A 22,612-nucleotide genomic window follows, 5' to 3' on the forward strand; every position below is an offset into this window, starting at 1 on the left:
ATATTCAACAAAACTTGAAAATCTTCAGGAAATGGACAATTTCCTAGACAGATACCAGGTATCGAAGTTAAATCAGGAACAGATAAACCAGTTAAACAACCCCATAACTCCTAAGGAAATAGAAGCAGTCATTAAAGGTCTCCCAACCAAAAAGAGCCCAGGTCCAGACGGGTTTAGTGCAGAATTCTATCAAACCTTCATAGAAGACCTTATACCAATATTATCCAAACTATTCCACAAAATTGAAACAGATGGAGCCCTACCGAATTCCTTCTATGAAGCCACAATTACTCTTATACCTAAACCACACAAAGACCCAACAAAGAAAGAGAACTTCAGACCAATTTCCCTTATGAATATCGACGCAAAAATACTCAATAAAATTCTGGCAAACCGAATTCAAGAGCACATCAAAACAATCATCCACCATGATCAAGTAGGCTTCATCCCAGGCATGCAGGGATGGTTTAATATAAGGAAAACCATCAACGTGATCCATCATATAAACAAACTGAAAGAACAGAACCACATGATCATTTCATTAGATGCTGAGAAAGCATTTGACAAAATTCAACACCCCTTCATGATAAAAGTCCTGGAAAGAATAGGTATTCAAGGCCCATACCTAAACATAGTAAAAGCCATATACAGCAAACCAGTTGCTAACATTAAACTAAATGGAGAGAAACTTGAAGCAATCCCACTAAAATCAGGGACTAGACAAGGCTGCCCACTCTCTCCCTACTTATTCAATATAGTTCTTGAAGTTCTAGCCAGAGCAATCAGACAACAAAAGGAGATCAAGGGGATACAGATCGGAAAAGAAGAGGTCAAAATATCACTATTTGCAGATGACATGATAGTATATTTAAGTGATCCCAAAAGTTCCACCAGAGAACTACTAAAGCTGATAAACAACTTCAGCAAAGTGGCTGGGTATAAAATTAACTCAAATAAATCAGTTGCCTTCCTCTATACAAAAGAGAAACAAGCCGAGAAAGAAATTAGGGAAACGACACCCTTCATAATAGACCCAAATAATATAAAGTACCTCGGTGTGACTTTAACCAAGCAAGTAAAAGATCTGTACAATAAGAACTTCAAGACACTGAGGAAAGAAATTGAAGAAGACCTCAGAAGATGGAAAGATCTCCCATGCTCATGGATTGGCAGGATTAATATAGTAAAAATGGCCATTTTACCAAAAGCAATCTACAGATTCAATGCAATCCCCATCAAAATACCAATGCAATTCTTCAAAGAGTTAGACAGAACAATTTGCAAATTCATCTGGAATAACAAAAAACCCAGGATAGCTAAAGCTATCCTCAACAATAAAAGGACTTCAGGGGGAATCACTATCCCTGAACTCAAGCAGTATTACAGAGCAATAGTGATATAAACTGCATGGTATTGGTACAGAGACAGACAGATAGACCAATGGAATAGAATTGAAGACCCAGAAATGAACCCACACACCTATGGTCACTTGATTTTTGACAAAGGAGCCAAAACCATCCAATGGAAAAAAGATAGCATTTTCAGCAAATGGTGCTGGTTCAACTGGAGGGCAACATGTAGAAGAATGCAGATCGATCCATGCTTATCACCCTGTACAAAGCTTAAGTCCAAGTGGATCAAGGACCTCCACATCAAACCAACTAATAGAAGAAAAACTAGGGAAGCATCTGGAACACATGGGCACTGGAAAAAAATTCCTGAACAAAATACCAATGGCTTATGCTCTAAGATCAAGAATCGACAAATGGGATCTCATAAAACTGCAAAGCTTCTGTAAGGCAAAGGACACTGTGGTTAGGACAAAATGGCAACCAACAGATTGGGAAAAGATCTTTACCAATCCTATAACAGATAGAGGCCTTATATCCAAAATATACAAAGAACTCAAGAAGTTAGACCGCAGGGAGACAAATAACCCTATTAAAAAATGGGGTTCAGAGCTAAACAAAGAATTCACAGCTGAGGAATGCCGAATGGCTGAGAAACACCTAAAGAAATGTTCAACATCTTTAGTCATAAGGGAAATGCAAATCAAAACAACCCTGAGATTTCACCTCACACCAGTGAGAATGGCTAAGATCAAAAACTCAGGTGACAGCAGATGCTGGCGAGGATGTGGAGAAAGAGGAACACTCCTCCATTGTTGGTGGGATTGCAGACTGGTAAAACCATTCTGGAAATCAGTCTGGAGGTTCCTCAGAAAATTGGACATTGAACTGCCTGAGGATCCAGCCATACCTCTCTTGGGCATATACCCAAAAGATGCCTCAACATATAAAAGAGACACGTGCTCCACTATGTTCATCGCAGCCTTATTTATAATAGCCAGAAACTGGAAAGAACCCAGATGCCCTTCAACAGAGGAATGGATACAGAAAATGTGGTACATCTACACAATGGAATATTACTCAGCTATCAAAAACAACGAGTTTATGAAATTCGTAGGCAAATGGTTGGAACTGGAAAATATCATCCTGAGTGAGCTAACCCACTCACAGAAAGACATACATGGTATGCACTCATTGATAAGTGGCTATTAGCCCAAATGCTTGAATTACCCTAGATCCCTAGAACAAAGGAAACTCAAGACGGATGATCAAAATGTGAATGCTTCACTCCTTCTTTAAATGAGGAAAAAGAATACCCTTGGCAGGGAAGGGAGAGGCAAAGATTAAAACAGAGACTGAAGGAACACCCATTCAGAGCCTGCCCCACAGGTGGCCCATACATATACAGCCACCCAATTAGACAAGATGGATGAAGCAAAGAAGTGCAGACCGACAGGAGCCGGATGTAGATCGCTCCTGAGAGACACAGCCAGAATACAGCAAATACAGAGGCGAATGCCAGCAGCAAACCACTGAACTGAGAATAGGTCCCCCGTTGAAGGAATCAGAGAAAGAACTGGAAGAGCTTGAAGGTGCTCGAGACCCCAAAAGTACAACAATGTCAAGCAACCAGAGCTTCCAGGGACTAAGCCACTACCTAAAGACTATACATGGACTGACCCTGGACTCTGTCCCCATAGGTAGCAATGAATATCCTAGTAAGAGCACCAGTGGAAGGGGAAGCCCTGGGTCCTGCTAAGACTGAACCCCCAGTGAACTAGACTATGCGGGGAGGGTGGCAATGGGCGGAGGTTTGGGAGGGGAACACCCATAAGGAAGGGAAGGGGGGAGGGTGATGTTTGTCCGGAAACCGGGAAAGGGAATAACACTTGAAATGTATATAAGAAATACTCAAGTTAATAAAAAAAAAAGAAAAGAAAAAAAAAAGATAGCTCCTTGTTTAAAGGATCTCACCCTATTTTCAACAATAGACTGCTACTTGAGAATGTTCATGGTGAAGTCTTGGAGCAACTCCCTTTGCCTGTTATCTCAGGGATCTCATTAAGAAAAGGCAAAACTAATTGAAGTTGTGAAGTGGCGTCAATGATGGTTTCTGGGGTTTTACTGCTGGACTTCTTCATGACAGTTCCTTGTAAGGGTCCTTCCCATGAAGCACAGGAGTAGCCTTATGAAGTGACTTGATTGATGATCATGTAGAGAGAGCCCCTTTAAGGAAATGTGGAAAGTGGCCTTAACTTGTTAAAGAAAGGGCTGGGTTCTGTCTATGAGTCCACTGCAATAATTTACTAAGTCAGCCTGAAGCAGAGACTACTATTAAGGGACAAATGTCTAAATGCGTAGGCACACTTGAAGTGGAATTTTCTTATTTGTTTGGAGACTCAGGTGTGTCATGTGATATCTTTTTGGAACCTGCCTCATAAGAGGATGCTTTCCTGAAGCAGGCACATGAGAGGATGTTTTGCCGAGGCAGACACTTGAAAGAATGCATGATGTTTAGAAAGAGCATAAGTAGAATCCAACAGGCAGTGAATGACACTCTCGTATCGCTTCGCCTTGCAAAGCTTTACTGCTCTTCCCTGATCTTCGCTTGTCGTGACTTCATAGAGAGAAATGCACCAAAGAACTTCCTGCAGTATTCTGGCTGCTTCTTGCTGCTTCCTGGACTCATGCTGATTCTGCAGAGCCTCATGGTTTCTTACAGATTGAGCTGCAGCTACAAATTCATGTTTGGTGTTTGCCAATTGGACTGGACTTTTGCCACTGATTCCTGTTTGATGTTTTGGACTAAACTGCTGGTATCCTAACAACAAAGATTAGAATCCCCCCCCACACACAAAGAACTACTTCTAAACAGGTCCACATCCCCCTTGTCCTATTAACCACAAGGGAGGTTGAAACATTAAAGAACCCTAATTAAAGTAGGTTTTGAAAAATCTCAGCCTACAGATACTGGTTCATATAAGGATAGCCAAAATGCCCGAAAGGGAGTGGACCATTTGCCAATAGAACTAGCTGCTATATAAAGTGGAAGTTTCTGGTTGTGTCATGTGACGCAGACTCACATGATGTTTTGCTGAGGCAAGACCTGTAGGACAACAGGTGGTATTTGGAGAGAGTATAAATGGGACCCAACGGACAGTGACGGTGCTTGTGATGGGCACACTGAAGAGCTGCACAGTCTCTCATCTTCCCCGATCGTCACTTCACTGAGAGAGATACAGCAGAAAACTCCTGATGTTCTGACTGGGCCTGGTCGCAATTCAACTCAGGAGGCCTGGTGGTTTCTACTGGATCATGTGCCCATTGCCGATTTGTGTTTGGTGACTCTTTTAAACTGCACTATAGGTATCCTGACACTATTGAACTGGACTTCTGGTATCAGCATGCTGACAAATGGAGATTGGAATCACCTCAAAGAACTACTTCTAAACAGGGCCACATCCCCTTGTCCTACTTACCATCTTTTCTTCCCTACGTTTGGATGGTGGGCTAGAAGGTGTGTGGGGGTGGGGATTTGATGCATTTGAGAACCCTTATTAAAGTAGATTTCGAAAAAACCAAAGCCTACAGTTATGGAAGTTTGTAGTCATGGCTACATACTTATCAAAAAGGAGTGAGAGCTTACAGAGTTCTCTCATGACATTTCTGGTAAATTGTGCCCTGAATCACTCATACAGCAGGTGGTATGCCCCAGATTAGAGGTGCAGAGTCACGCAGCCAGAGAGTTTCAGCCTGGAGTCACTCAACATACCCCTCCTAAAAATAGGTAAATCCAATCCAAAGGAGGTAAGGGATTCCCCAAAGATCTAGATCTAGTTGACCTCGCCTTCACAAGTGTTCTAGGATTATTGTATTCACAAGTAACTCACTCCCTGGAAATCATCTTTTTAAATGTTTTCCCAGCACCATGTCTAGGAAGCCCACAGATCCCCGTTAACTCCAGCTCCAAAGCACCTGATAGAATCTTCTGACCTCCATTGGCACCTACATACACTGATCATACCCTTCCATACACATAAACATACATGTAATTAAAAATAAAATAACGCTTTTAATTAAAAATTTCAACGTTTTCCTTTCTCATATTCGTGGCTGGCTAGTTTGTGACATAATCCTGTTATCTAGCCCAGGCTGCCCTTAGATTTTTGGTTCTCATGCTTCAGCTCTTTGAATTACGGGTGTGAGTCACCGCACCCAGCTTCTTGGGTATTTCTGATGGGAGTCCTAGCAGAGGTGAGAAAACCACTTTCCCCCCTATTACTTCAGAAATAAGCCTGCTATCTGCTACATGTTTACTCCCTGGTTCTGGGGGTGAGGGGAGAAAAAACCCTAAAAGTTCTGCAACTGGGTTTGCTCCATTTATAAGAATGTATTTTTTAACAAAAGCTTATGTAGTGACAGCATTTTGATAACTCATCAATCTCCAATTTCAACCTTGTGGTCTGATTCACCAGCAAATGACAAAAAGATTCCTAATGAAGCACCAAGAAATCTGAATAAGGTTTCTTTATAAAACAAAGACATTTGTGAGCTTGCCCTTCTATTGGAAGCTTTCAAAAGACACTCACAAGGTTCCATCATTCTTCAGGGCTATATAGGAGGTGAACACTTGGCTAGAATGTGGTGTAGCAGCCTCTCCTTACCCAGGAGTCTTTTCAACAACACTATTTTTCATGTTTGGTCCATGTTAGAGAGTTTCTTTAGTGCTGTGGCTTCCAGCCAGTTGCCTGAGAGACTTCCTAGTGGCAGAGTTGCCTGTGAGTCACCTGTGCTCTTCTGCACAATCCCATCAAACCCTTCGGTTCCTGCGTTGGTCTATTGATGCCCTCTCTGTCTGTGGTAAGAAGCCATCTCATTTGGTAATGATTGCAACTGTATATATCCTATTTTTTAAATTATTTTTTAATATATTTTTACTATATGTAAGTATACTGTAGCTGTCTTCAGACACACCAGAAGAGGGCATCAGACCTCATTACAGATGGTTGTGAGCCACAATGTGGTTGCTGGGATTTGAACTCAGGACCTTTGGAAGAGCAGTTAGTGCTCTTAACCACTAAGCCATCTCGCCAGCCCTATATCCTATTTTAAAAGATCAAAATGAAAAAGATATGCAGAGGACTGGCAAAGACAACACTAACTTACAAGCAACAGAACAGAGGCTTTGAATCAGAATAAAGAATTTTCAGAGGAATCCAATCTGGATCCTACAGTGCCACCATGGGACAAGATTTCAGAATGGCAACCCATAGAGATTCGATATGCTCAATTAAAAACACGGGTTCTGTTTGATGATGCTACCTTACAGTGATGTCTTACAAAAACTTATGTGCTTCACTTTGTAGAGGTTAGAAAATTAGTTAGTACAGCATGCATCTGATACCTTTCCAAGCTTTCCAAGGGCTTCTGCCTCGAGTTCTAAAAAGAACGATTCTGGGATTGTTCATTATCATTCTTATACGCACATGTATTGTTAGAGGGGATGGAATATTGGAGATGCCTTTGTATCTAGTGGGATACAACAATTTTTTTTAGATTACAGCATAAAACATGTTATAGACATATCTTACAATCCTACAGTTCAAGCAATCGCAAAAAGAGCCAACCACACTTTAAAGAAGATGCTCATAGAACAGAAGGGAGATATAGGATCTCCCAGAGAGAGATTAAATAATACTTGACTTGAGACAGGTAACAACTGCTAAAACCAACTGGATTTTTTTTAAAGGACTGCTGAATTATATATATATATAATATATAATTATAATTATAATTATGTACATTATATATTATATGTTTGTTATGTATAATATAATAAATGTATGTGTAATATAATATAGTATATACTTATTATATATGTTTATTATATATAATATATTTATTATATTATATATAAATATGATAACCTCAGAATGGAAGTCAGGAAATGTGTTGCATTGTGAGAGAAGAAGGCTGTGGATTCCTTTAAAGTAAACGAAGGTTAGATTTGATCGAGGGAGACCTCCTGAAGATCTTAGCTGCAGACATAAAGGAACAAATCAAGAGCAACAGCAAAAGAGGCAACATGACAGTGGATGCCTCCACATGGGAACAGCTCTAAGATTGGCTGAGACATGAAGGTCTGTGCATAGCCAATAAATCTTGCTGGCTACATATTCCTCCAGATTTATTATTACATGCCATCCTTTCCTATGTAGTGGATGGAGATTTATATGACAGTTTGGTTATTCAGTCCAAATGGCCTTGTAGAATTTGATGCCTTTCCTGCTCAGACAAAGAGCAAAGAATCATCTTTAGCCAATTTGTGCACACTGCACATTCTATACTTGTGTTAATGCAGAAATGTACGTTACCTTTAAAAGTGTGTGTGCTTTCAGAGCAAAAGGACCAGATACCAATGGAGACAAGACAAGTAGTTCGGCTGACCTAGCCTCACAGATTGCCTCAATAGCTGTTTCCTCAAAAAGCTGCATCCAGGACAGACAACTTCAAAAACGTTAGCTAAGATAAGTCAGTGGCACAGGCTGTTCCAGCCAGGACTTCAGTTAAGTCCCGTACTTTCCCATCCCACAGAGACTGGACAACAATGTTGCATCTAGCTTTCCCAGAACTTGGCCGATATCACAATTTCCCTAGGGTCCCCAAAGAATGCATTCACCCCTAGGAAGCAGGAAGCAATATTAAGAGAATAATGCCCCCATTTTAAAGAGAATGGTGGAGTGGGTTTTGGTCGTTTGGTGGGTCATGGGTATTTGTTGTTATTTAAGAGGCTACAAGTTATTAATGGTCTTGGTCAGGGAGGAAACAAAGTAAAGGAGGTTAGATTCACAGATCTCTTTTCTTTCTCTTTCTCTATCCTTTCGTCTCTCCCATTTAGTGTTGAGAGGAAGGAGAGAGGGGATGAGAAGAAAGAGGGGGTATAAGAATGATAGGATAAAGGGGTGATTATTGAATCTACTTTTAAATTACTTTTAAAAAGCAATTACAAGTCTCAAACATTTTACACTAGTACAGATTGTTAAATATTGATATACATTTAAGGTTGTATATATGTTTCAACTCTCATTTAAGGTATTTTACCTATTCCACTTGTTGAAAAATATAGCTCTAGTCCTTGAAGGTTACTATTGCAAACTGCTAGGATAATTAAGGAATGCCAAGTTAGTAGTTAGTCACCTGTAACTAGCCCAGAATATCTGTCAGACTTATCTGTGAAGCAGGAGTTTTTGAAGGCCTGCCCCACCTTGACTCTGCAAAGCTGGTCAGTCAGCTTCCTCTGTGTCCTGCTTGTCCACAGTTTGAACAGCATGCTTGTGGTCATGTTAAGTACTAGTTTAGGTAGAATTAAACTTTTTTCAGCCTCCTGTAGATGTTTTCAGACTAAGCAGATGGTAAACAGCTGGAAACAACCAACGTTTGCCTATTCAGCTACACTGTAGATAGATAGATGATTTTCAAGCACCTCAGAGATGTACAGAACATGGCATTTAAGATGCTTATAATAATAAAAGGCTTTCTGTGACAATGAGACAAGTCAGCTCCTGGCAGCCTCCCTGCTTACTTCAAAGAAGATGATTGGCATCAAAGAACCTCCATATGGAGTTTGCTTCAAATGTGGCAAAGCTAGCCACAGGGTGAAAATGCCCTCACCTCAACTGCTGACAGCATGCTGTTCAAACTGTGGACAAGCAGGACACAGAGGAAGTTGACTGACCAGCTTTGCAGAGTCAAGGTAGGGCAGGCCTTCAAAAATTCCTGCTTCACAGATAAGTCTGACAGATATTCTGGGCTAGTAGGTTGAAGATGGATGCCCCACCATTGCAGAGAAATCTTGACTAACTAGGCAGCCAGCAGTATTGGTCATTTATATAGCTTTGGAAGCAGCTCGCTCTGCATTTCCTGTTTGCTCAGTTATGTTTATCCTTCTCAGGTCTCTGATCAAGTTGAAGACTAGACAGTTATAGCCTCACATACAAACCTAAGTGTAGGATTTAAGAAAATGTTTTAAGGTCTAAGAAGATTTTTTTCTTTAGGTTGGGACATTATGAATGTAATTCTGACCTGATAGTTCTCATAATTGTTCTTATTGTATATCGTTTATTGATGTTAGAGAAAGAGTCTCTATTGGACAGAAAGGGAGATGTTGGGATAATTTTCTTGTTCACTGTGTAAAAGTTGTCTTTGTATTTTTTTAAATGTTGGTTTCTACACCGGCGTTGTGCTGAGTACGGTCTGAGACGGTATGCACCACCTGTCTCAATGTTTCATAAACAATTTTCTCCATCACCTTCTGATTGGTTTAATACAGAGCTGGCAGCCTACAGCAGTGCAGGAGAGGAAAGGCGGGACCTCCAGTCAGAGATAGGAACTCTAGGGAAGAATTGAGGTGCAGGATTCACAGGCCTAGTATAAATGGGTTATATAAGCTAGTTATACAAGCTAGTTGGGTTATTAAGTTATACAAGCTAGTTGTGAACAAGACAAAGCTGTAGTGTCGAAGCTTTAAGTCTCTGTGTCATGATTTGGAAGCTGGCTGGTCAAGACAGTCCAGCGGGCATTCATCATTGGTTTTTCCGGTTAGACTCTGTGACTCCTGGGACACAATATACCTTCTAGTTTCTGAGTGATAGACCCACCCCCTCGGGTAGTGAAGTGGTCAGGATGCTTTGTGTTTCTCTGTTGAGGAGAGTTTTTGCGGCCACCTTCTAGGAATTTGGCAGGATGACATTGGGATAGGACAAGGAAGTAGGCTCTAGTTCTTGATCATCTTGATGAGCCCCTAGAAACAGTGATCTCAGGACTTTGTTGTTGCCTTGTTTGTTCCTTGACCTAGAACTGACCTTATTCTTTGTGTGTACTTAAAAGCAGACTGGGGAAAAATAGACCTGCTTCAGCCTCAGCACTGGCTGGAGTCATGTTATAATGTTGTCTAAATGTCTTTTTCTTTTCAATCCTCACTCCCTCCCTTGAGACCCAGTTGACTGACTGGGCTGGTTTAGTCACTCTGTACGTTCCCTTAGTAGTTAAGGAAGCATGAAAGTTTGATAGGACAACTGGTCTTAGACATTAATCCTTTGAAGCCTGTGTGGCTTGCAAACTTCACTGTATCCTGGCAACCACAACAGTATCGATTCGCACAGTGGCCGCTATGTTCTGTTTCTTACGAAGGTATAAAGATTCTAATCACTCTGAATAAAATTGCCACATCCTCAGTTGTGCTCTGGTGCAGCTTGATGTCATTATGCAGGTGAAGGAAGGTGCAGGATAGAACAAGGCCTGTCATTGGACGAGAAGGAAGAATGGGCGGGAGAAAAGTTTTAGAGAGGGAGAGGAGGCTGGGGCAAGAGGGAAGGAGGGAGAGAATGTGGTGGCAGATGTTAAGTTTCCTCTCTGCACATATTACAGGTTGTTATGGCTATTCTTAAGGGATGGATGTGTACAGGATTTTGTGTTGTCTGGATGGGCAATCTTATCAGTTGTTTCAGAGGATATTGTGTGATGTGTTTTTTTCATGTGGCGACTTTATTGAGTTCAAGAGAATGTATGGTGGCAGGATGCACTGGCCCACCATAGAATTGGGATATGTATGCCTGTTGTGGTGGAAACAGCCAAGGGAGCTGTGAGTGAGGGTGGGGCGGCCTGACAGGGTGCCCTATTGGAATGGCTCTCAGACAGTGGGTCAGAAAGTAGATGGGAGCAGCATGGAGCCACTGAGATGAATTAGCGCTAGCTCCAATGGCTGCTGGAGCCAGAACAAGCGAGAGAGCGCCGCCACCAGGGTACGCGGAAATCAGCTCTGCTGCTTTTCTATTTACTACAACACTATAGCCCCTCCAACCAGCCTGATTTCATTCCTCAAGGCTGTCTCAGGGGACATTGGCCTGGTAAGTAAGTGTGGGTGCTTACCCTGTGAAAGAGAGGGAGCTGCTGTGAAGCCTTGTGGCATGAGCAGCCGCTGGATTCAAGCATGATCCCTGCATGTCTACAAACAAAAAATGCTCACCTCCGGGTCTAAGAGATTATATCCTACTATTTTCTAAATATTTTGTCTAAGTATAATGTTCCTAGGGTGATCATTGAAGGCCCTAATCATCTTTAATAAAATTATGACATTTAACAAGGTCATTATAAGGGTTAGGATTGAATAGAATGTGCGTATATGAAGGAAGAAAATTAGACTGGGGTGATTTTATAAGAACTAGAAGAAGAGAATCAAAAGCAAAGTTTGGGCTGGAGATACGGCTCTGCTGTTAAGATCACTTGTTGCTCTTGCAGAGATGCCCGGGTTCCATTGCCAGCTACTACTTGGTGACTCACAAATATCTGTAACTCGAATCCCAGGGGATCTGATACCTTCTTATGACCTCTATGGAAATCATGCACAGATATGATGCACATACATATAGTCAAAACACTTGCACACATAGAATAAGTCTAAAAAAAACTTTTTGAAAAAATGATGCATGCTTGCTTTGCATCTTTTTTTTTAAATATTTACTTATTTATTATATAGGAGCACACTGTTGCTGTCTTGAGACCCACCAGAAGAGGGCATCAGATCTCATTACAGATGGTTGTGAGCCACCATGTAGTTGCTGGGATTTGAACTCAGGACCTCTGGAAGAGCAGCAGTCTCCAGCCTACTTGCTTTGCATCTTGAGGCCTGACTGGGTACTTAGCTTCTTCCCAGTGAAGACCAGAAATCTGTGCTCCCAGACAGGTAGAACACCAGGGAGGGTGTTCTCTGTGAATCAACGTCGAATTCCAGATGGAAGGATGATTTTATCTTGTTTGTCCAAATTAATATGGTGGAGTAGGGACCACACGGATCTGTGAAGCAGCCGAAGGGAAGGGCTTGTGGAGCCCACATCTGTGCTCCCCTCCATGACAACATGGAGGCAACCTCAGAACAGAAATGCAGCAAAGTGCAAAAAAAAAAAAAAAAAAGGATAAAAATGGTATGAATCTAACAGAAGACACTAAACAATGGAAACCAGAAATAAAACCTGGGTACCACGAGAGCTAAACAACAAAAAGACAGATACATCAGGGTTCAGTAGTAACGTTGACCTAGCACACATCGGTGCAAACACGGAGAGTTGTGAGCAGTCACAGGGGCTTTGGTGGGAACACATCTGGCAGATAACTAGAGCCCACAGTGATGCACAGTAACCATATTTCTGTGGGATCTTCAGGAAAACATGCAAATGAACACATTTTGTTTTCACAAATGAAAACAGGAGTTATCCGGAGCGTGATATGACTGGCGACTCATCTACTAAGAATGGGGGCAGAGGTGTAAAGGCAGGCAGGGGAACCAGAAAGTTTTACAATGAAAATAAGGGGACTTAGCAGGAGTCCCAAACCAGCGGATCCCGGCCCGCAGCAGCTCTCTGCTCCCAAACCCCTTGGGAGAGAGACCTCACCGCCTGGACAGGTGGGCATTCCTGAGGCTGCAGAGCGGAAGAGACTAACAACACTGCCCACCCCTGCCCACATCCCTGGCCCAAGAGGAAACTGTATAAGGCCTCTGGGCTCCCGTGGGGGAGGGCCCAGGAGCGGCAGGACCCCTGCCTGAGACACCGCCGGAACCTGAAGGAAACAGACCGGATAAACAGTTCTCTGCACCCAAATCCCGTGGGAGGAAGAGCTAAACCTTCAGAGAGGCAGACACGCCTGGGAAACCAGAAGAGACTGCACTCTGCCCACATTACTGATTCCAGAGGAAAACACCAAACGCCATCTGGAACCCTGCTGCACGGAAGCTCCCGGAGAGGGCAGCGCAGATCTTCCTGGTGGCTGCCTCCGCAGACAGCTCATAAGCAACACCCCACGAGCAAACTTGAGCCTCGGGACCACAGGTAAGACCAAATTTTCTGCTGCAAGCGACCTGCCTGGTGAACTCAAGACACAGGCCCACAGGAACAGCTGAAGACCTGTAGATAGGAAAAATTACACGCCCGAAAGCAGAACACTCTGTCCCCATAACTGGCTGAAAGAAAACAGGAAAACAGGTCTACAGCAATCCTGAAACACAGGCTTATAGGACAGTCTAGCCACTGTCAGAAATAGCAGAACAAAGTAACACTAGAGATAATCTGATGGCGAGAGGCAAGCGCAGGAAACCAAGCAACAGAAACCAAGACTACATGGCACCATCGGAGCCCAATTCTCCCATCAAAACAAACATGGAATATCCAAACACACCAGAAAAGCAAGATCTAGTTTCAAAATCATATTTGATCATGATGCTGGAGGACTTCAAGAAAGACGTGAAGAACTCCCTTAGAGAACAAGTAGAAGCCTACAGAGAGGAATCGCAAAAATCCCTAAAAGAATTCCAGGAAAACATAAATAAACAAGTAGAAGCCCATAGAGAGGAGTCACAAAAATCCCTGAAAGAATTCCAGGAAAACACAATCAAACAGTTGAAGGAAATAAAAATGGAAATAGAAGCAATCAAGAAAGAACACATGGAAACAACCCTGGATATAGAAAACCAAAAGAAGAGACAAGGAGCTGTAGATACGAGCTTCACCAACAGAATACAAGAGATGGAAGAGAGAATCTCAGGAGAGAAGATTCCATAGAAATCATTGACTCAACGGTCAAAGATAACGTAAAGCGGAAAAAGCTACTGGTCCAAAACATACAGGAAACCCAGGACTCAATGAGAAGATCAAACCTAAGGATAATAGGTATAGAAGAGAGTGAAGACTCCCAGCTCAAAGGACCAGTAAATATCTTCAACAAAATCATAGAAGAAAACTTCCCTAACCTAAAGAAAGAGATACCCATAAGCATACAAGAAGCCTACAGAACTCCAAATAGATTGGACCAGAAAAGAAACTCCTCCCATCACATAATAGTCAAAACACCAAACGCACAAAATAAAGAAAGAATATTAAAAGCAGTAAGGGAAAAAGGTCAAGTAACATATAAAGGCAGACCTATCAGAATCACACCAGACTTTTCGCCAGAAATTATGAAAGCCAGAAGATCCTGGACAGATGTCATACAGACCCTAAGAGAACACAAGTGCCAGCCCAGGTTACTGTATCCTGCAAAACTCTCAATTAACATAGATGGAGAAACCAAGATATTCCATGACAAAACCAAATTTACACAATATCTTTCTACAAATCCAGCACTACAAAGGATAATAAATGGTAAAGGCCAACATAAGGAGGCAAGCTATACCCTAGAAGAAACAAGAAACTAATCTTCTTGGCAACAAAACAAAGAGAAGAAAAGCACACAAACATAACCTCATATCCAAATATGAATATAACAGGAAGCAAAAATCACTATTCCTTAATATCTCTCAACATCAATGGCCTCAACTCCCCAATAAAAAGACATAGATTAACAAACTGGATACGCAACGAGGACCCTGCATTCTGCTGCCTACAGGAAACACACCTCAGAGACAAAGACAGACACTACCTCAGAGTGAAAGGCTGGAAAACAACTTTCCAAGCAAATGGTCGGAAGAAGCAAGCTGGAGTAGCCATTCTAATATCAAATAAAATCAATTTTCAACTAAAAGTCATCAAAAAAGATAAGGAAGGACACTTCATATTCATCAAAGGAAAAATCCACCAAGATAAACTCTCAATCCTAAATATCTATGCCCCAAATACAAGGGCAACTACATACGTAAAAGAAACCTTACTAAAGCTCAAAACACACCTTGCACCTCACACAATAATAGTAGGATATTGCAACACCCCACTCTCATCAATGGACAGATCATGGAAACAGAAATTAAACAGAGACGTAGACAGACTAAGAGAAGTCATGAGCCTAATGGACTTAACAGATATTTATAGAACATTCTATCCTAAAGCAAAAGGATATACTTTCTTCTCAGCTCCTCATGGTACTTTCTCCAAAATTGACCATATAATTGGTCAAAAAACGGGCCTCAACAGGTACAGAAAGATAGAAATAATCCCATGCGTGCTATCGGACCACCACGGCCTAAAGCTGGTCTTCAATAACAATAAGGGAAGAATGCCCACATATACGTGGAAATTGAACAATGCTCTACTCAATGATAACCTGGTCAAGGAAGAAATAAAGAAAGAAATTAAAGACTTTTTAGAATTTAATGAAAATGAAGGTACAACATACCCAAACTTATGGGACACAATGAAAGCTGTGCTAAGAGGAAAACTCATAGCGCTGAGTGCCTGCAGAAAGAAACAGGAAAGAGCATATGTCACCTGCTTGACAACACACCTAAAAGCTCTAGAACAAAAAGAAGCAAATACACCCAGGAGGAGAAGAAGGCAGGAAATAATCAAACTCAGAGCTGAAATCAACCAAGTAGAAACAAAAAGGACCATAGAAAGAATCAACAGAACCAAAAGTTGGTTCTTTGAGAAAATCAACAAGATAGATAAACCCTTAGCCAGCCTAACGAGAGGACACAGAGAGTATGTCCAAATTAACAAAATCAGAAATGAAAAGGGAGACATAACAACAGATTCAGAGGAAATTCAAAAAATCATCAGATCTTACTATAAAAACCTATATTCAACAAAACTTGAAAATCTGCAGGAAATGGACAATTTCCTAGACAGATACCAGGTACCGAAGTTAAATCAGGAACAGATAAACCAGTTAAACAACCCCATAACTCCTAATGAAATAGAAGCAGTCATTAAAGGTCTCCCAACCAAAAAGAGCCCAGGTCCAGACAGGTTTAGTGCAGAATTCTATCAGACCTTCATAGAAGACCTCATACCAATATAATCCAAATTATTTCACAAAATTGAAACAGATGGATCACTACCGAGTACCTTCTACGAAGCCACAATTACTCTTATACCTAAACCACACAAAGACACAACAAAGAAAGAGAACTTCAGACCAATTTCCCTTATGAATATCGACGCAAAAATACTCAATAAAATTCTGGCAAACCGAATCCAAGAGCACATCAAAACAATCATCCACCATGATCAAGTAGGCTTCATCCCAGGCATGCAGGGATGGTTTAATATACAGAAAACCATCAACATGATCCATTATATAAACAAACTGAAAGAACAAAACCACATGATCATTTCATTAGATGCTGAGAAAGCATTTGACAAAATTCAACACCCCTTCATGATAAAAGTCCTGGAAAGAATAGGAATTCAAGGCCCATACCTAAACATAGTAAAAGCCATATACAGCAAACCAGTTGCTAACATTAAACTAAATGGAGAGAAACTTGAAGCAATCCCACTAAAATCAGGGACTAGACAAGGCTGCCCACTCTCTCCCTACTTATTCAATATAGTTCTTGAAGTTCTAGCCAGAGCAATCAGACAACAAAAGGAGGTCAAGGGGATACAGATTGGAAAAGAAGAAGTCAAAATATCACTATTTGCAGATGATATGACAGTATATTTAAGTGATCCCAAAAGTTCCACCAGAGAACTACTAAAACTGATAAACAACTTCAGCAAAGTGGCTGGGTATAAAATTAACTCAAATAAATCAGTAGCCTTCCTCTACACAAAAGAGAAACAAGCCGAGAAAGAAATTAGGGAAATGACACCCTTCATAATAGACCCAAATAATATAAAGTACCTCGGTGTGACTTTAACCAAGCAAGTAAGAGATCTGTACAATAAGAACTTCAAGACTCTGAAGAAAGAAATTGAAGACCTCAGAAGATGGAAAGATCTCCCATGCTCATGGATTGGCAGTATTAATATAGTAAAAATGGCCATTTTACCAAAAGCAATCTACAGATTCAATGCAATCCCTATCAAAATACCAATCCAATTCTTCAAAGAGTTAGACAGAACAATTTGCAAATTCATCTGGAATAACAAAAAACCCATGATAGCTAAAACTATCCTCAACAATAAAAGGACTTCAGGGGGAATCACTATCCCTGAACTCAAGCAGTATTACAGAGCAATAGTGATAAAAACTGCATGGTATTGGTACAGAGACAGACAGATAGACCAATGGAACAGAATTGAAGACCCAGAAATGAACCCACACACCTATGGGCACTTGATTTTTGACAAAGGAGCCAAAACCATCCAATGGAAAAAAGATAGCATTTTCAGCAAATGGTGCTGGTTCAACTGGAGGTCAACGTGCAGAAGAATGCAGATCGATCCATCCTTATCACCCTGTACAAAGCTTAAGTCCAAGTGGATAAAGGACCTCCACATCAAACCAGATACCCTCAAACTAATAGAAGAAAAACTAGGGAAGCATCTGGAACACATGGGCACTGGAAAAAAATTCCTGAACAAAATACCAATGGCTTATGCTCTAACATCAAGAATCGACAAATGGGATCTCATAAAACTGCAAAGCTTCTGTAAGGCAAAGGACACTGTGGTTAGGACAAAATGGCAACCAACAGATTGGGAAAAGATCTTTACCAATCCTACAACAGATAGAGGCCTTATATCCAAAATATACAAAGAACTCAAGAAGTTAGACCGCAGGGAGACAAATAACCCTATTAAAAAATGGGGTTCAGAGCTAAACAAAGAATACACAGCTGAGGAATGCCGAATGGCTGAGAAACACCTAAAGAAATGTTCAACATCTTTAGTCATAAGGGAAATGCAAATCAAAACAACCCTGAGATTTCACCTCACACCAGTGAGAATGGCTAAGATCAAAAACTCAGGTGACAGCAAATGCTGGCGAAGATGTGGAGAAAGAGGAACACTCCTCCATTGTTGGTGGGATTGCAGACTGGTACAACCATTCTGGAAATCAGTCTGGAGGTTCCTCAGAAAATTGGACATTGAACTGCCTGAGGATCCAGCTATATCTCTCTTGGGCATATACCCACAAGATGCCCCAACATATAAAAAAGACACATGCTCCACTATGTTCATAGCAGCCTTATTTATAATAGCCAGAAGCTGGAAAGGACCCAGATGCCCTTCAACAGAGGAATGGATACAGAAAATGTGGTACATCGACACAATGGAATATTACTCAGCTATCAAAAAAAATGACTGTATGAAATTCGTAGGCAAATGGTTGGAGTTGGAAAATATCATCCTGAGTGAGCTAACCCAATCACAGAAAGACATACATGGTATGCACTCATTGATAAGTGGCTATTAGCCCAAATGCTTGAATTACCCTAGATGCCTAGAACAAATGAAACTCAAGACGGAATGATCAAAATGTGAATGCTTCACTCCTTCTTTAAAAGGGGAACAAGAATACCCTTGGCAAGGAATAGAGAGGCAAAGATTAAAACAGACACAGAAGGAACACCCATTCAGAGCCTGCCCCACATGTGGCCCATACAAATACAGCCATCCAATTAGACAAGATGGATGAAGCAAAGAAGTGCAGGCCGATAGGAGCCGGATGTAGATCGCTCCTGAGAGACACAGCCAGAATATAGCAAATACAGAGGCGGATGCCAGCAGCAAACCACTGAACTGAGACCGGGACCCCCGTTGAAGGAATCAGAGAAAGAACTCGAAGAGCTTGAAGGAGCTCGAGACCCCGTATGAACAACAATGCCAAGCAACCAGAGCTTCCAGGGACTAAGCCACTACCTAAAGACTATATATGGACTGACCCTGGACTCTGACCTCATAGGTAGCAATGAATATTCTAGTAAGATCACCAGTGGAAGGGGAAGCCCTTGGTCCTGCTAAGACTGAACCCCCAGTGAAGGTGATTGTTGGGGGGAGGGCAGCAATGGGGGGAGGATGAGGAGGGGAACACCCATAAAGAAGGGGAGGGGGAGGGGTTAGGGGAATGTTTGCCCGGAAACCGGGAAAGGGAATAACACTCGAAATGTAAATAAAAAACACTCAAGTTAATAAAAAAAAAAAGAAAGAAAGAAAAAGAAAATAAGGGAAGGCTTCAGGCAGGCTCTGCTTGGGTCCTCCTCACAGAAACACCGAGGGCTGGCTCGTAGCCATCTAGCTCATGTTGGGCAGCATACCTGACCTCTTCTGATGGACCTATGTTGAAATCAGGACAAAGGCCAACTGACATACTGTACCAAAACCTAGTGTCTGCACCACTTGCTGCCAAGGTCATGGTTTGACCTTTCCTTCAGTCTCTGCTCCACACTTTGTCCCTGCATTTCCTTTAGACAGGAGCAATTCTGGGTTAAAGATTTGGAGATGAGTGGGTGGCCCCATCCCCCAACAGGGGACCTCTAGTTATGGCCTATTATCTAACCTCTAGATATGACCTCTATAGATTCTCCCTCCCCTTTGTTGGGCATTTCAGCTAATCATCCCTGTTGGGTCCTGGGGGACTCTTGCTTTCCTGGCATCTGGGACTCACTGGTGGCTACCCTCCGCCCCCAGTCATATGTCTTGTATAACTCCATTTTCTGGTATACAGGCCACCTATGTTGATTTCAAATAAATCTTTTTTATTCAGCACTAATGTCGTACAATGGTGAAAGGATTTTTTCAGTTGCAGCTAATCATATAGTTGTTCTCTGTGGAACAAACCCCCAAACTCCAGACCGAAGGATGATTTTTATCTTGTTTGTCCAAAGGGATATGTTGGAGTGAAGAAATGTCGAAGAATGCGAAGATCTGTAATGGCAGCTCAGGCGAAGGGCTTGTGGAGACCATATCTGTGTTCTACCCTACTCTGATACACCAAAAAAATATACATTTTTCAATACCATCTAATCGCATAACCGTTCTCAGTGGATCAATGTCAAATTCCAGACGGGCAAAACCTTGAAGGATCCTCTGAAAGGTCATAGCTCCCTTTACATACCTACAAAGCCACCGTGTGGAAGAATTAGCTTCATTCCTGTGGCTCTAGAGGGCAAAACTAGTGCAAGCGAGTGGGGGGGGGGGCAAATTCCAGCTGAGAGTATGAATTATCGTTCTAATAAAGAGATGCTAGACCGCAAAAGAACACACGGCCCTGCAAAGGAGCTGATCCCCAGGTCTCATAAAGTTTGCGACGGATTTTCCGTCTCAAAGCCTGTTCCAACTGGTCACTGCGGCAAGCCTCAAGGGCCTTCGGAAATTTCAAGTTTATTAAATTTCATTAAGTGTTGGGGGAAATTGCATAAATATTCTCAGTGCTACACTTGGAAGATTGAGGGAGAAAGATTCCAAGCTCAAGATCAGTCTGGATTATGTAGGAAGACTCTGCCTCAATAAAATATCAAATTAAATTGAGCCAAAAAAAAAAAAAGTGCTATTTAGAATCCTGAAAATTTCTTCTAGAATCTCAAAGAAAATATTGCCGAGTTAAACGGCACAAAAGGCTGGAATGGAAAACAATGAAATCTGTCTAAATCTGGTCTCTCAAACTTCCGGAAGCAGTCTTCAAACCGAGCTGGGGACTGTTCTCTTCTCTTGACCGTATCTATATTTTGTAACTGTACATATTTACATACGTGTACATATGGCAGGGGCACGATGACGTGAGTCTCTCCTTGGAGAGCGAGAGCAATAAGGAAATAGGCCAGGTGTCTGAGAAGGGCTTCTGTGCGAGCAGGGCGGGTAGCCAGTGACATTTCACACCTGCGAGAGTCCTGCTGGAAGCGACTGTAAAATCGAATTGGTGCATCCTCTCGAGAGGGGCACTCTCTTTTGCTTTCTATTCGCTTGCCTGCAGCTAGAGCGCACTTTCGTTTGCCGTGCACCTGATTTCCTCCTTGATGGCTGGTCACACCGATTCTTCTAGACTAGCAGCTACTTCTCTGAGGGGTTGGTTTGTCGTTGGTGGTTTGAGGTTGAGAGGAAAGAGATCAGTGACATTTTTTTTCTGAGTGACTGGAAGGTTTTCAGCGATGAGAAAGGGGAGACTTAAAAGTGGAAGGGGAAAGCATCCTTCCCTGGCCCCCACGCCTCCCGTTGCCCCTACTCCACACGCGTGACCTTCTTTGGAGACCCCAGGTGGCACATCAGTATTGATCTGCTCCTCTCCAGCGCGCTGAGGGCGTTGGGCGGCGGGGCTGGCCACACACCACCCTGCTGCTGAAGCCAGCACCCAGCGCCACAGGCAGCTTCGGAAGGACCATCTCGGTGCTCGCCCCTTCCTCGGGCTGCTTGTGTTTCGGGGGCCTCCCGGAGCGCGGCGCCCATCATGCTCGACTGCCCGCGGCTGGCGCTGCTCTGCGCGCTGCCCTGGCTCCTACGGGCGGCGGTCCCTGGCCACCGGGCAGAGCCCCTCAAGCGGTCGGCAGAGCTGCCCCGCAATCCGCGCGACCCCGCCAGAGGAGCGGATTTCGATCGCGTCTACAGCGGCGTGGTGAGTCTCAGCACCGAGAACATCTACTCCTTCAACCACACCAGCCATCCTGGCCAGGTAAGAAGCTCGCTCCCTCGGCTGACCCCAACTTCCGAGATCGCCGAGCCCCCTCCCAGGTACCTCGGGAGACTTCGGGGGACTAGGAAACCCTCTCCCTGCCTCTCCCGCTTGAGGCAATCGCTGCCTTGCCCCAGCCTTGGCAGCAGCTTTGGGCACCGCTCCGCTTCACCTCGTGCCCACCCCGGCCTGGTCGCTGCCATTCCTGGGCTTTGCAGAGGCGCGGGGACCCGCATCCTCTGCGGATCCTGGCTCAGGCTGGGCCTTTCTCCGGGAAGTCTGGATGGCTATGTTCATGGGAGGAAGGAGGAGGGCGGGGGAGGATAAACCTGTTCCTAATCTCCTGTGGACCCTTCTGTTTAATGACACCTCCAGGAAGCAGAGGTGCTCAGAAATGCACGTGAGAACGAGTTGGTCTCTGCTACTGTCACCACACTGGGTGCTTGTTTTAAAAAAAGCTGAATCCAAGACGTTGTCACCGCGATGCTCAGGTGATCCGCCCAGACTCTGAGTATAAATAAGGGTGGAAATGTGTGTGAAAGTTCTGTACACAAGAGTTGTGGTGAGACAAGCAGGAAGGAGAATGATTTCATGCCGCTGACTTATCTGGTTATATAATGTAAGACAGTAAATATAATTCACGTTTTCCTTAAAATAAAATACCTTTAAGAGTGGTGGCTCTCCAGTGTACCTGCTTCTGTCTTTACTACCGGTGTAGATGTGTTTATGCAGCCTTCGCTATGCCCTACACTTTGGGGCATTTCAGAACCAGATGATTAGAATTCCCCTATACTTTTCCATCCCTGACTGTCATTCAGGGTCACAGTTCAGAAACTTCCTTCCTTAAGCATGTCATTAGTCTTTAGTGCCTTTCTGCTGTGCGGACTGAGAAAGTGCCCCATCTCATAGCTCGCATCCAATCCGATGGTATTGTCATCATGGCAGCA

The 22,612-nt window shown here is 42.8% G+C and overlaps 1 protein-coding gene across 4 annotated transcripts in view; it reads left to right on the forward strand.

Moving 5' to 3' along the window:
* Positions 1–19,743: 19,743 nt before the first annotated feature.
* Sidt1 (SID1 transmembrane family, member 1) overlaps positions 19,744–22,612 on the forward strand; it is a 97,620-nt gene continuing 94,751 nt past the window's right edge. For 3 of the 4 annotated variants that reach the window (XM_017597923.3, XM_006248328.5, XM_039088181.2), the window contains exon 1: positions 19,744–21,665. In XM_017597923.3, coding sequence (XP_017453412.1) covers positions 21,444–21,665 — 222 coding nt within the window. In that variant the 5' untranslated portion in view covers positions 19,744–21,443. 4 annotated transcript variants of the gene reach the window in all.

The sequence above is a fragment of the Rattus norvegicus genome, chromosome 11, assembly GCF_036323735.1.
Source record: "Rattus norvegicus strain BN/NHsdMcwi chromosome 11, GRCr8, whole genome shotgun sequence".
Taxonomy (NCBI): domain Eukaryota; kingdom Metazoa; phylum Chordata; class Mammalia; order Rodentia; family Muridae; genus Rattus; species Rattus norvegicus.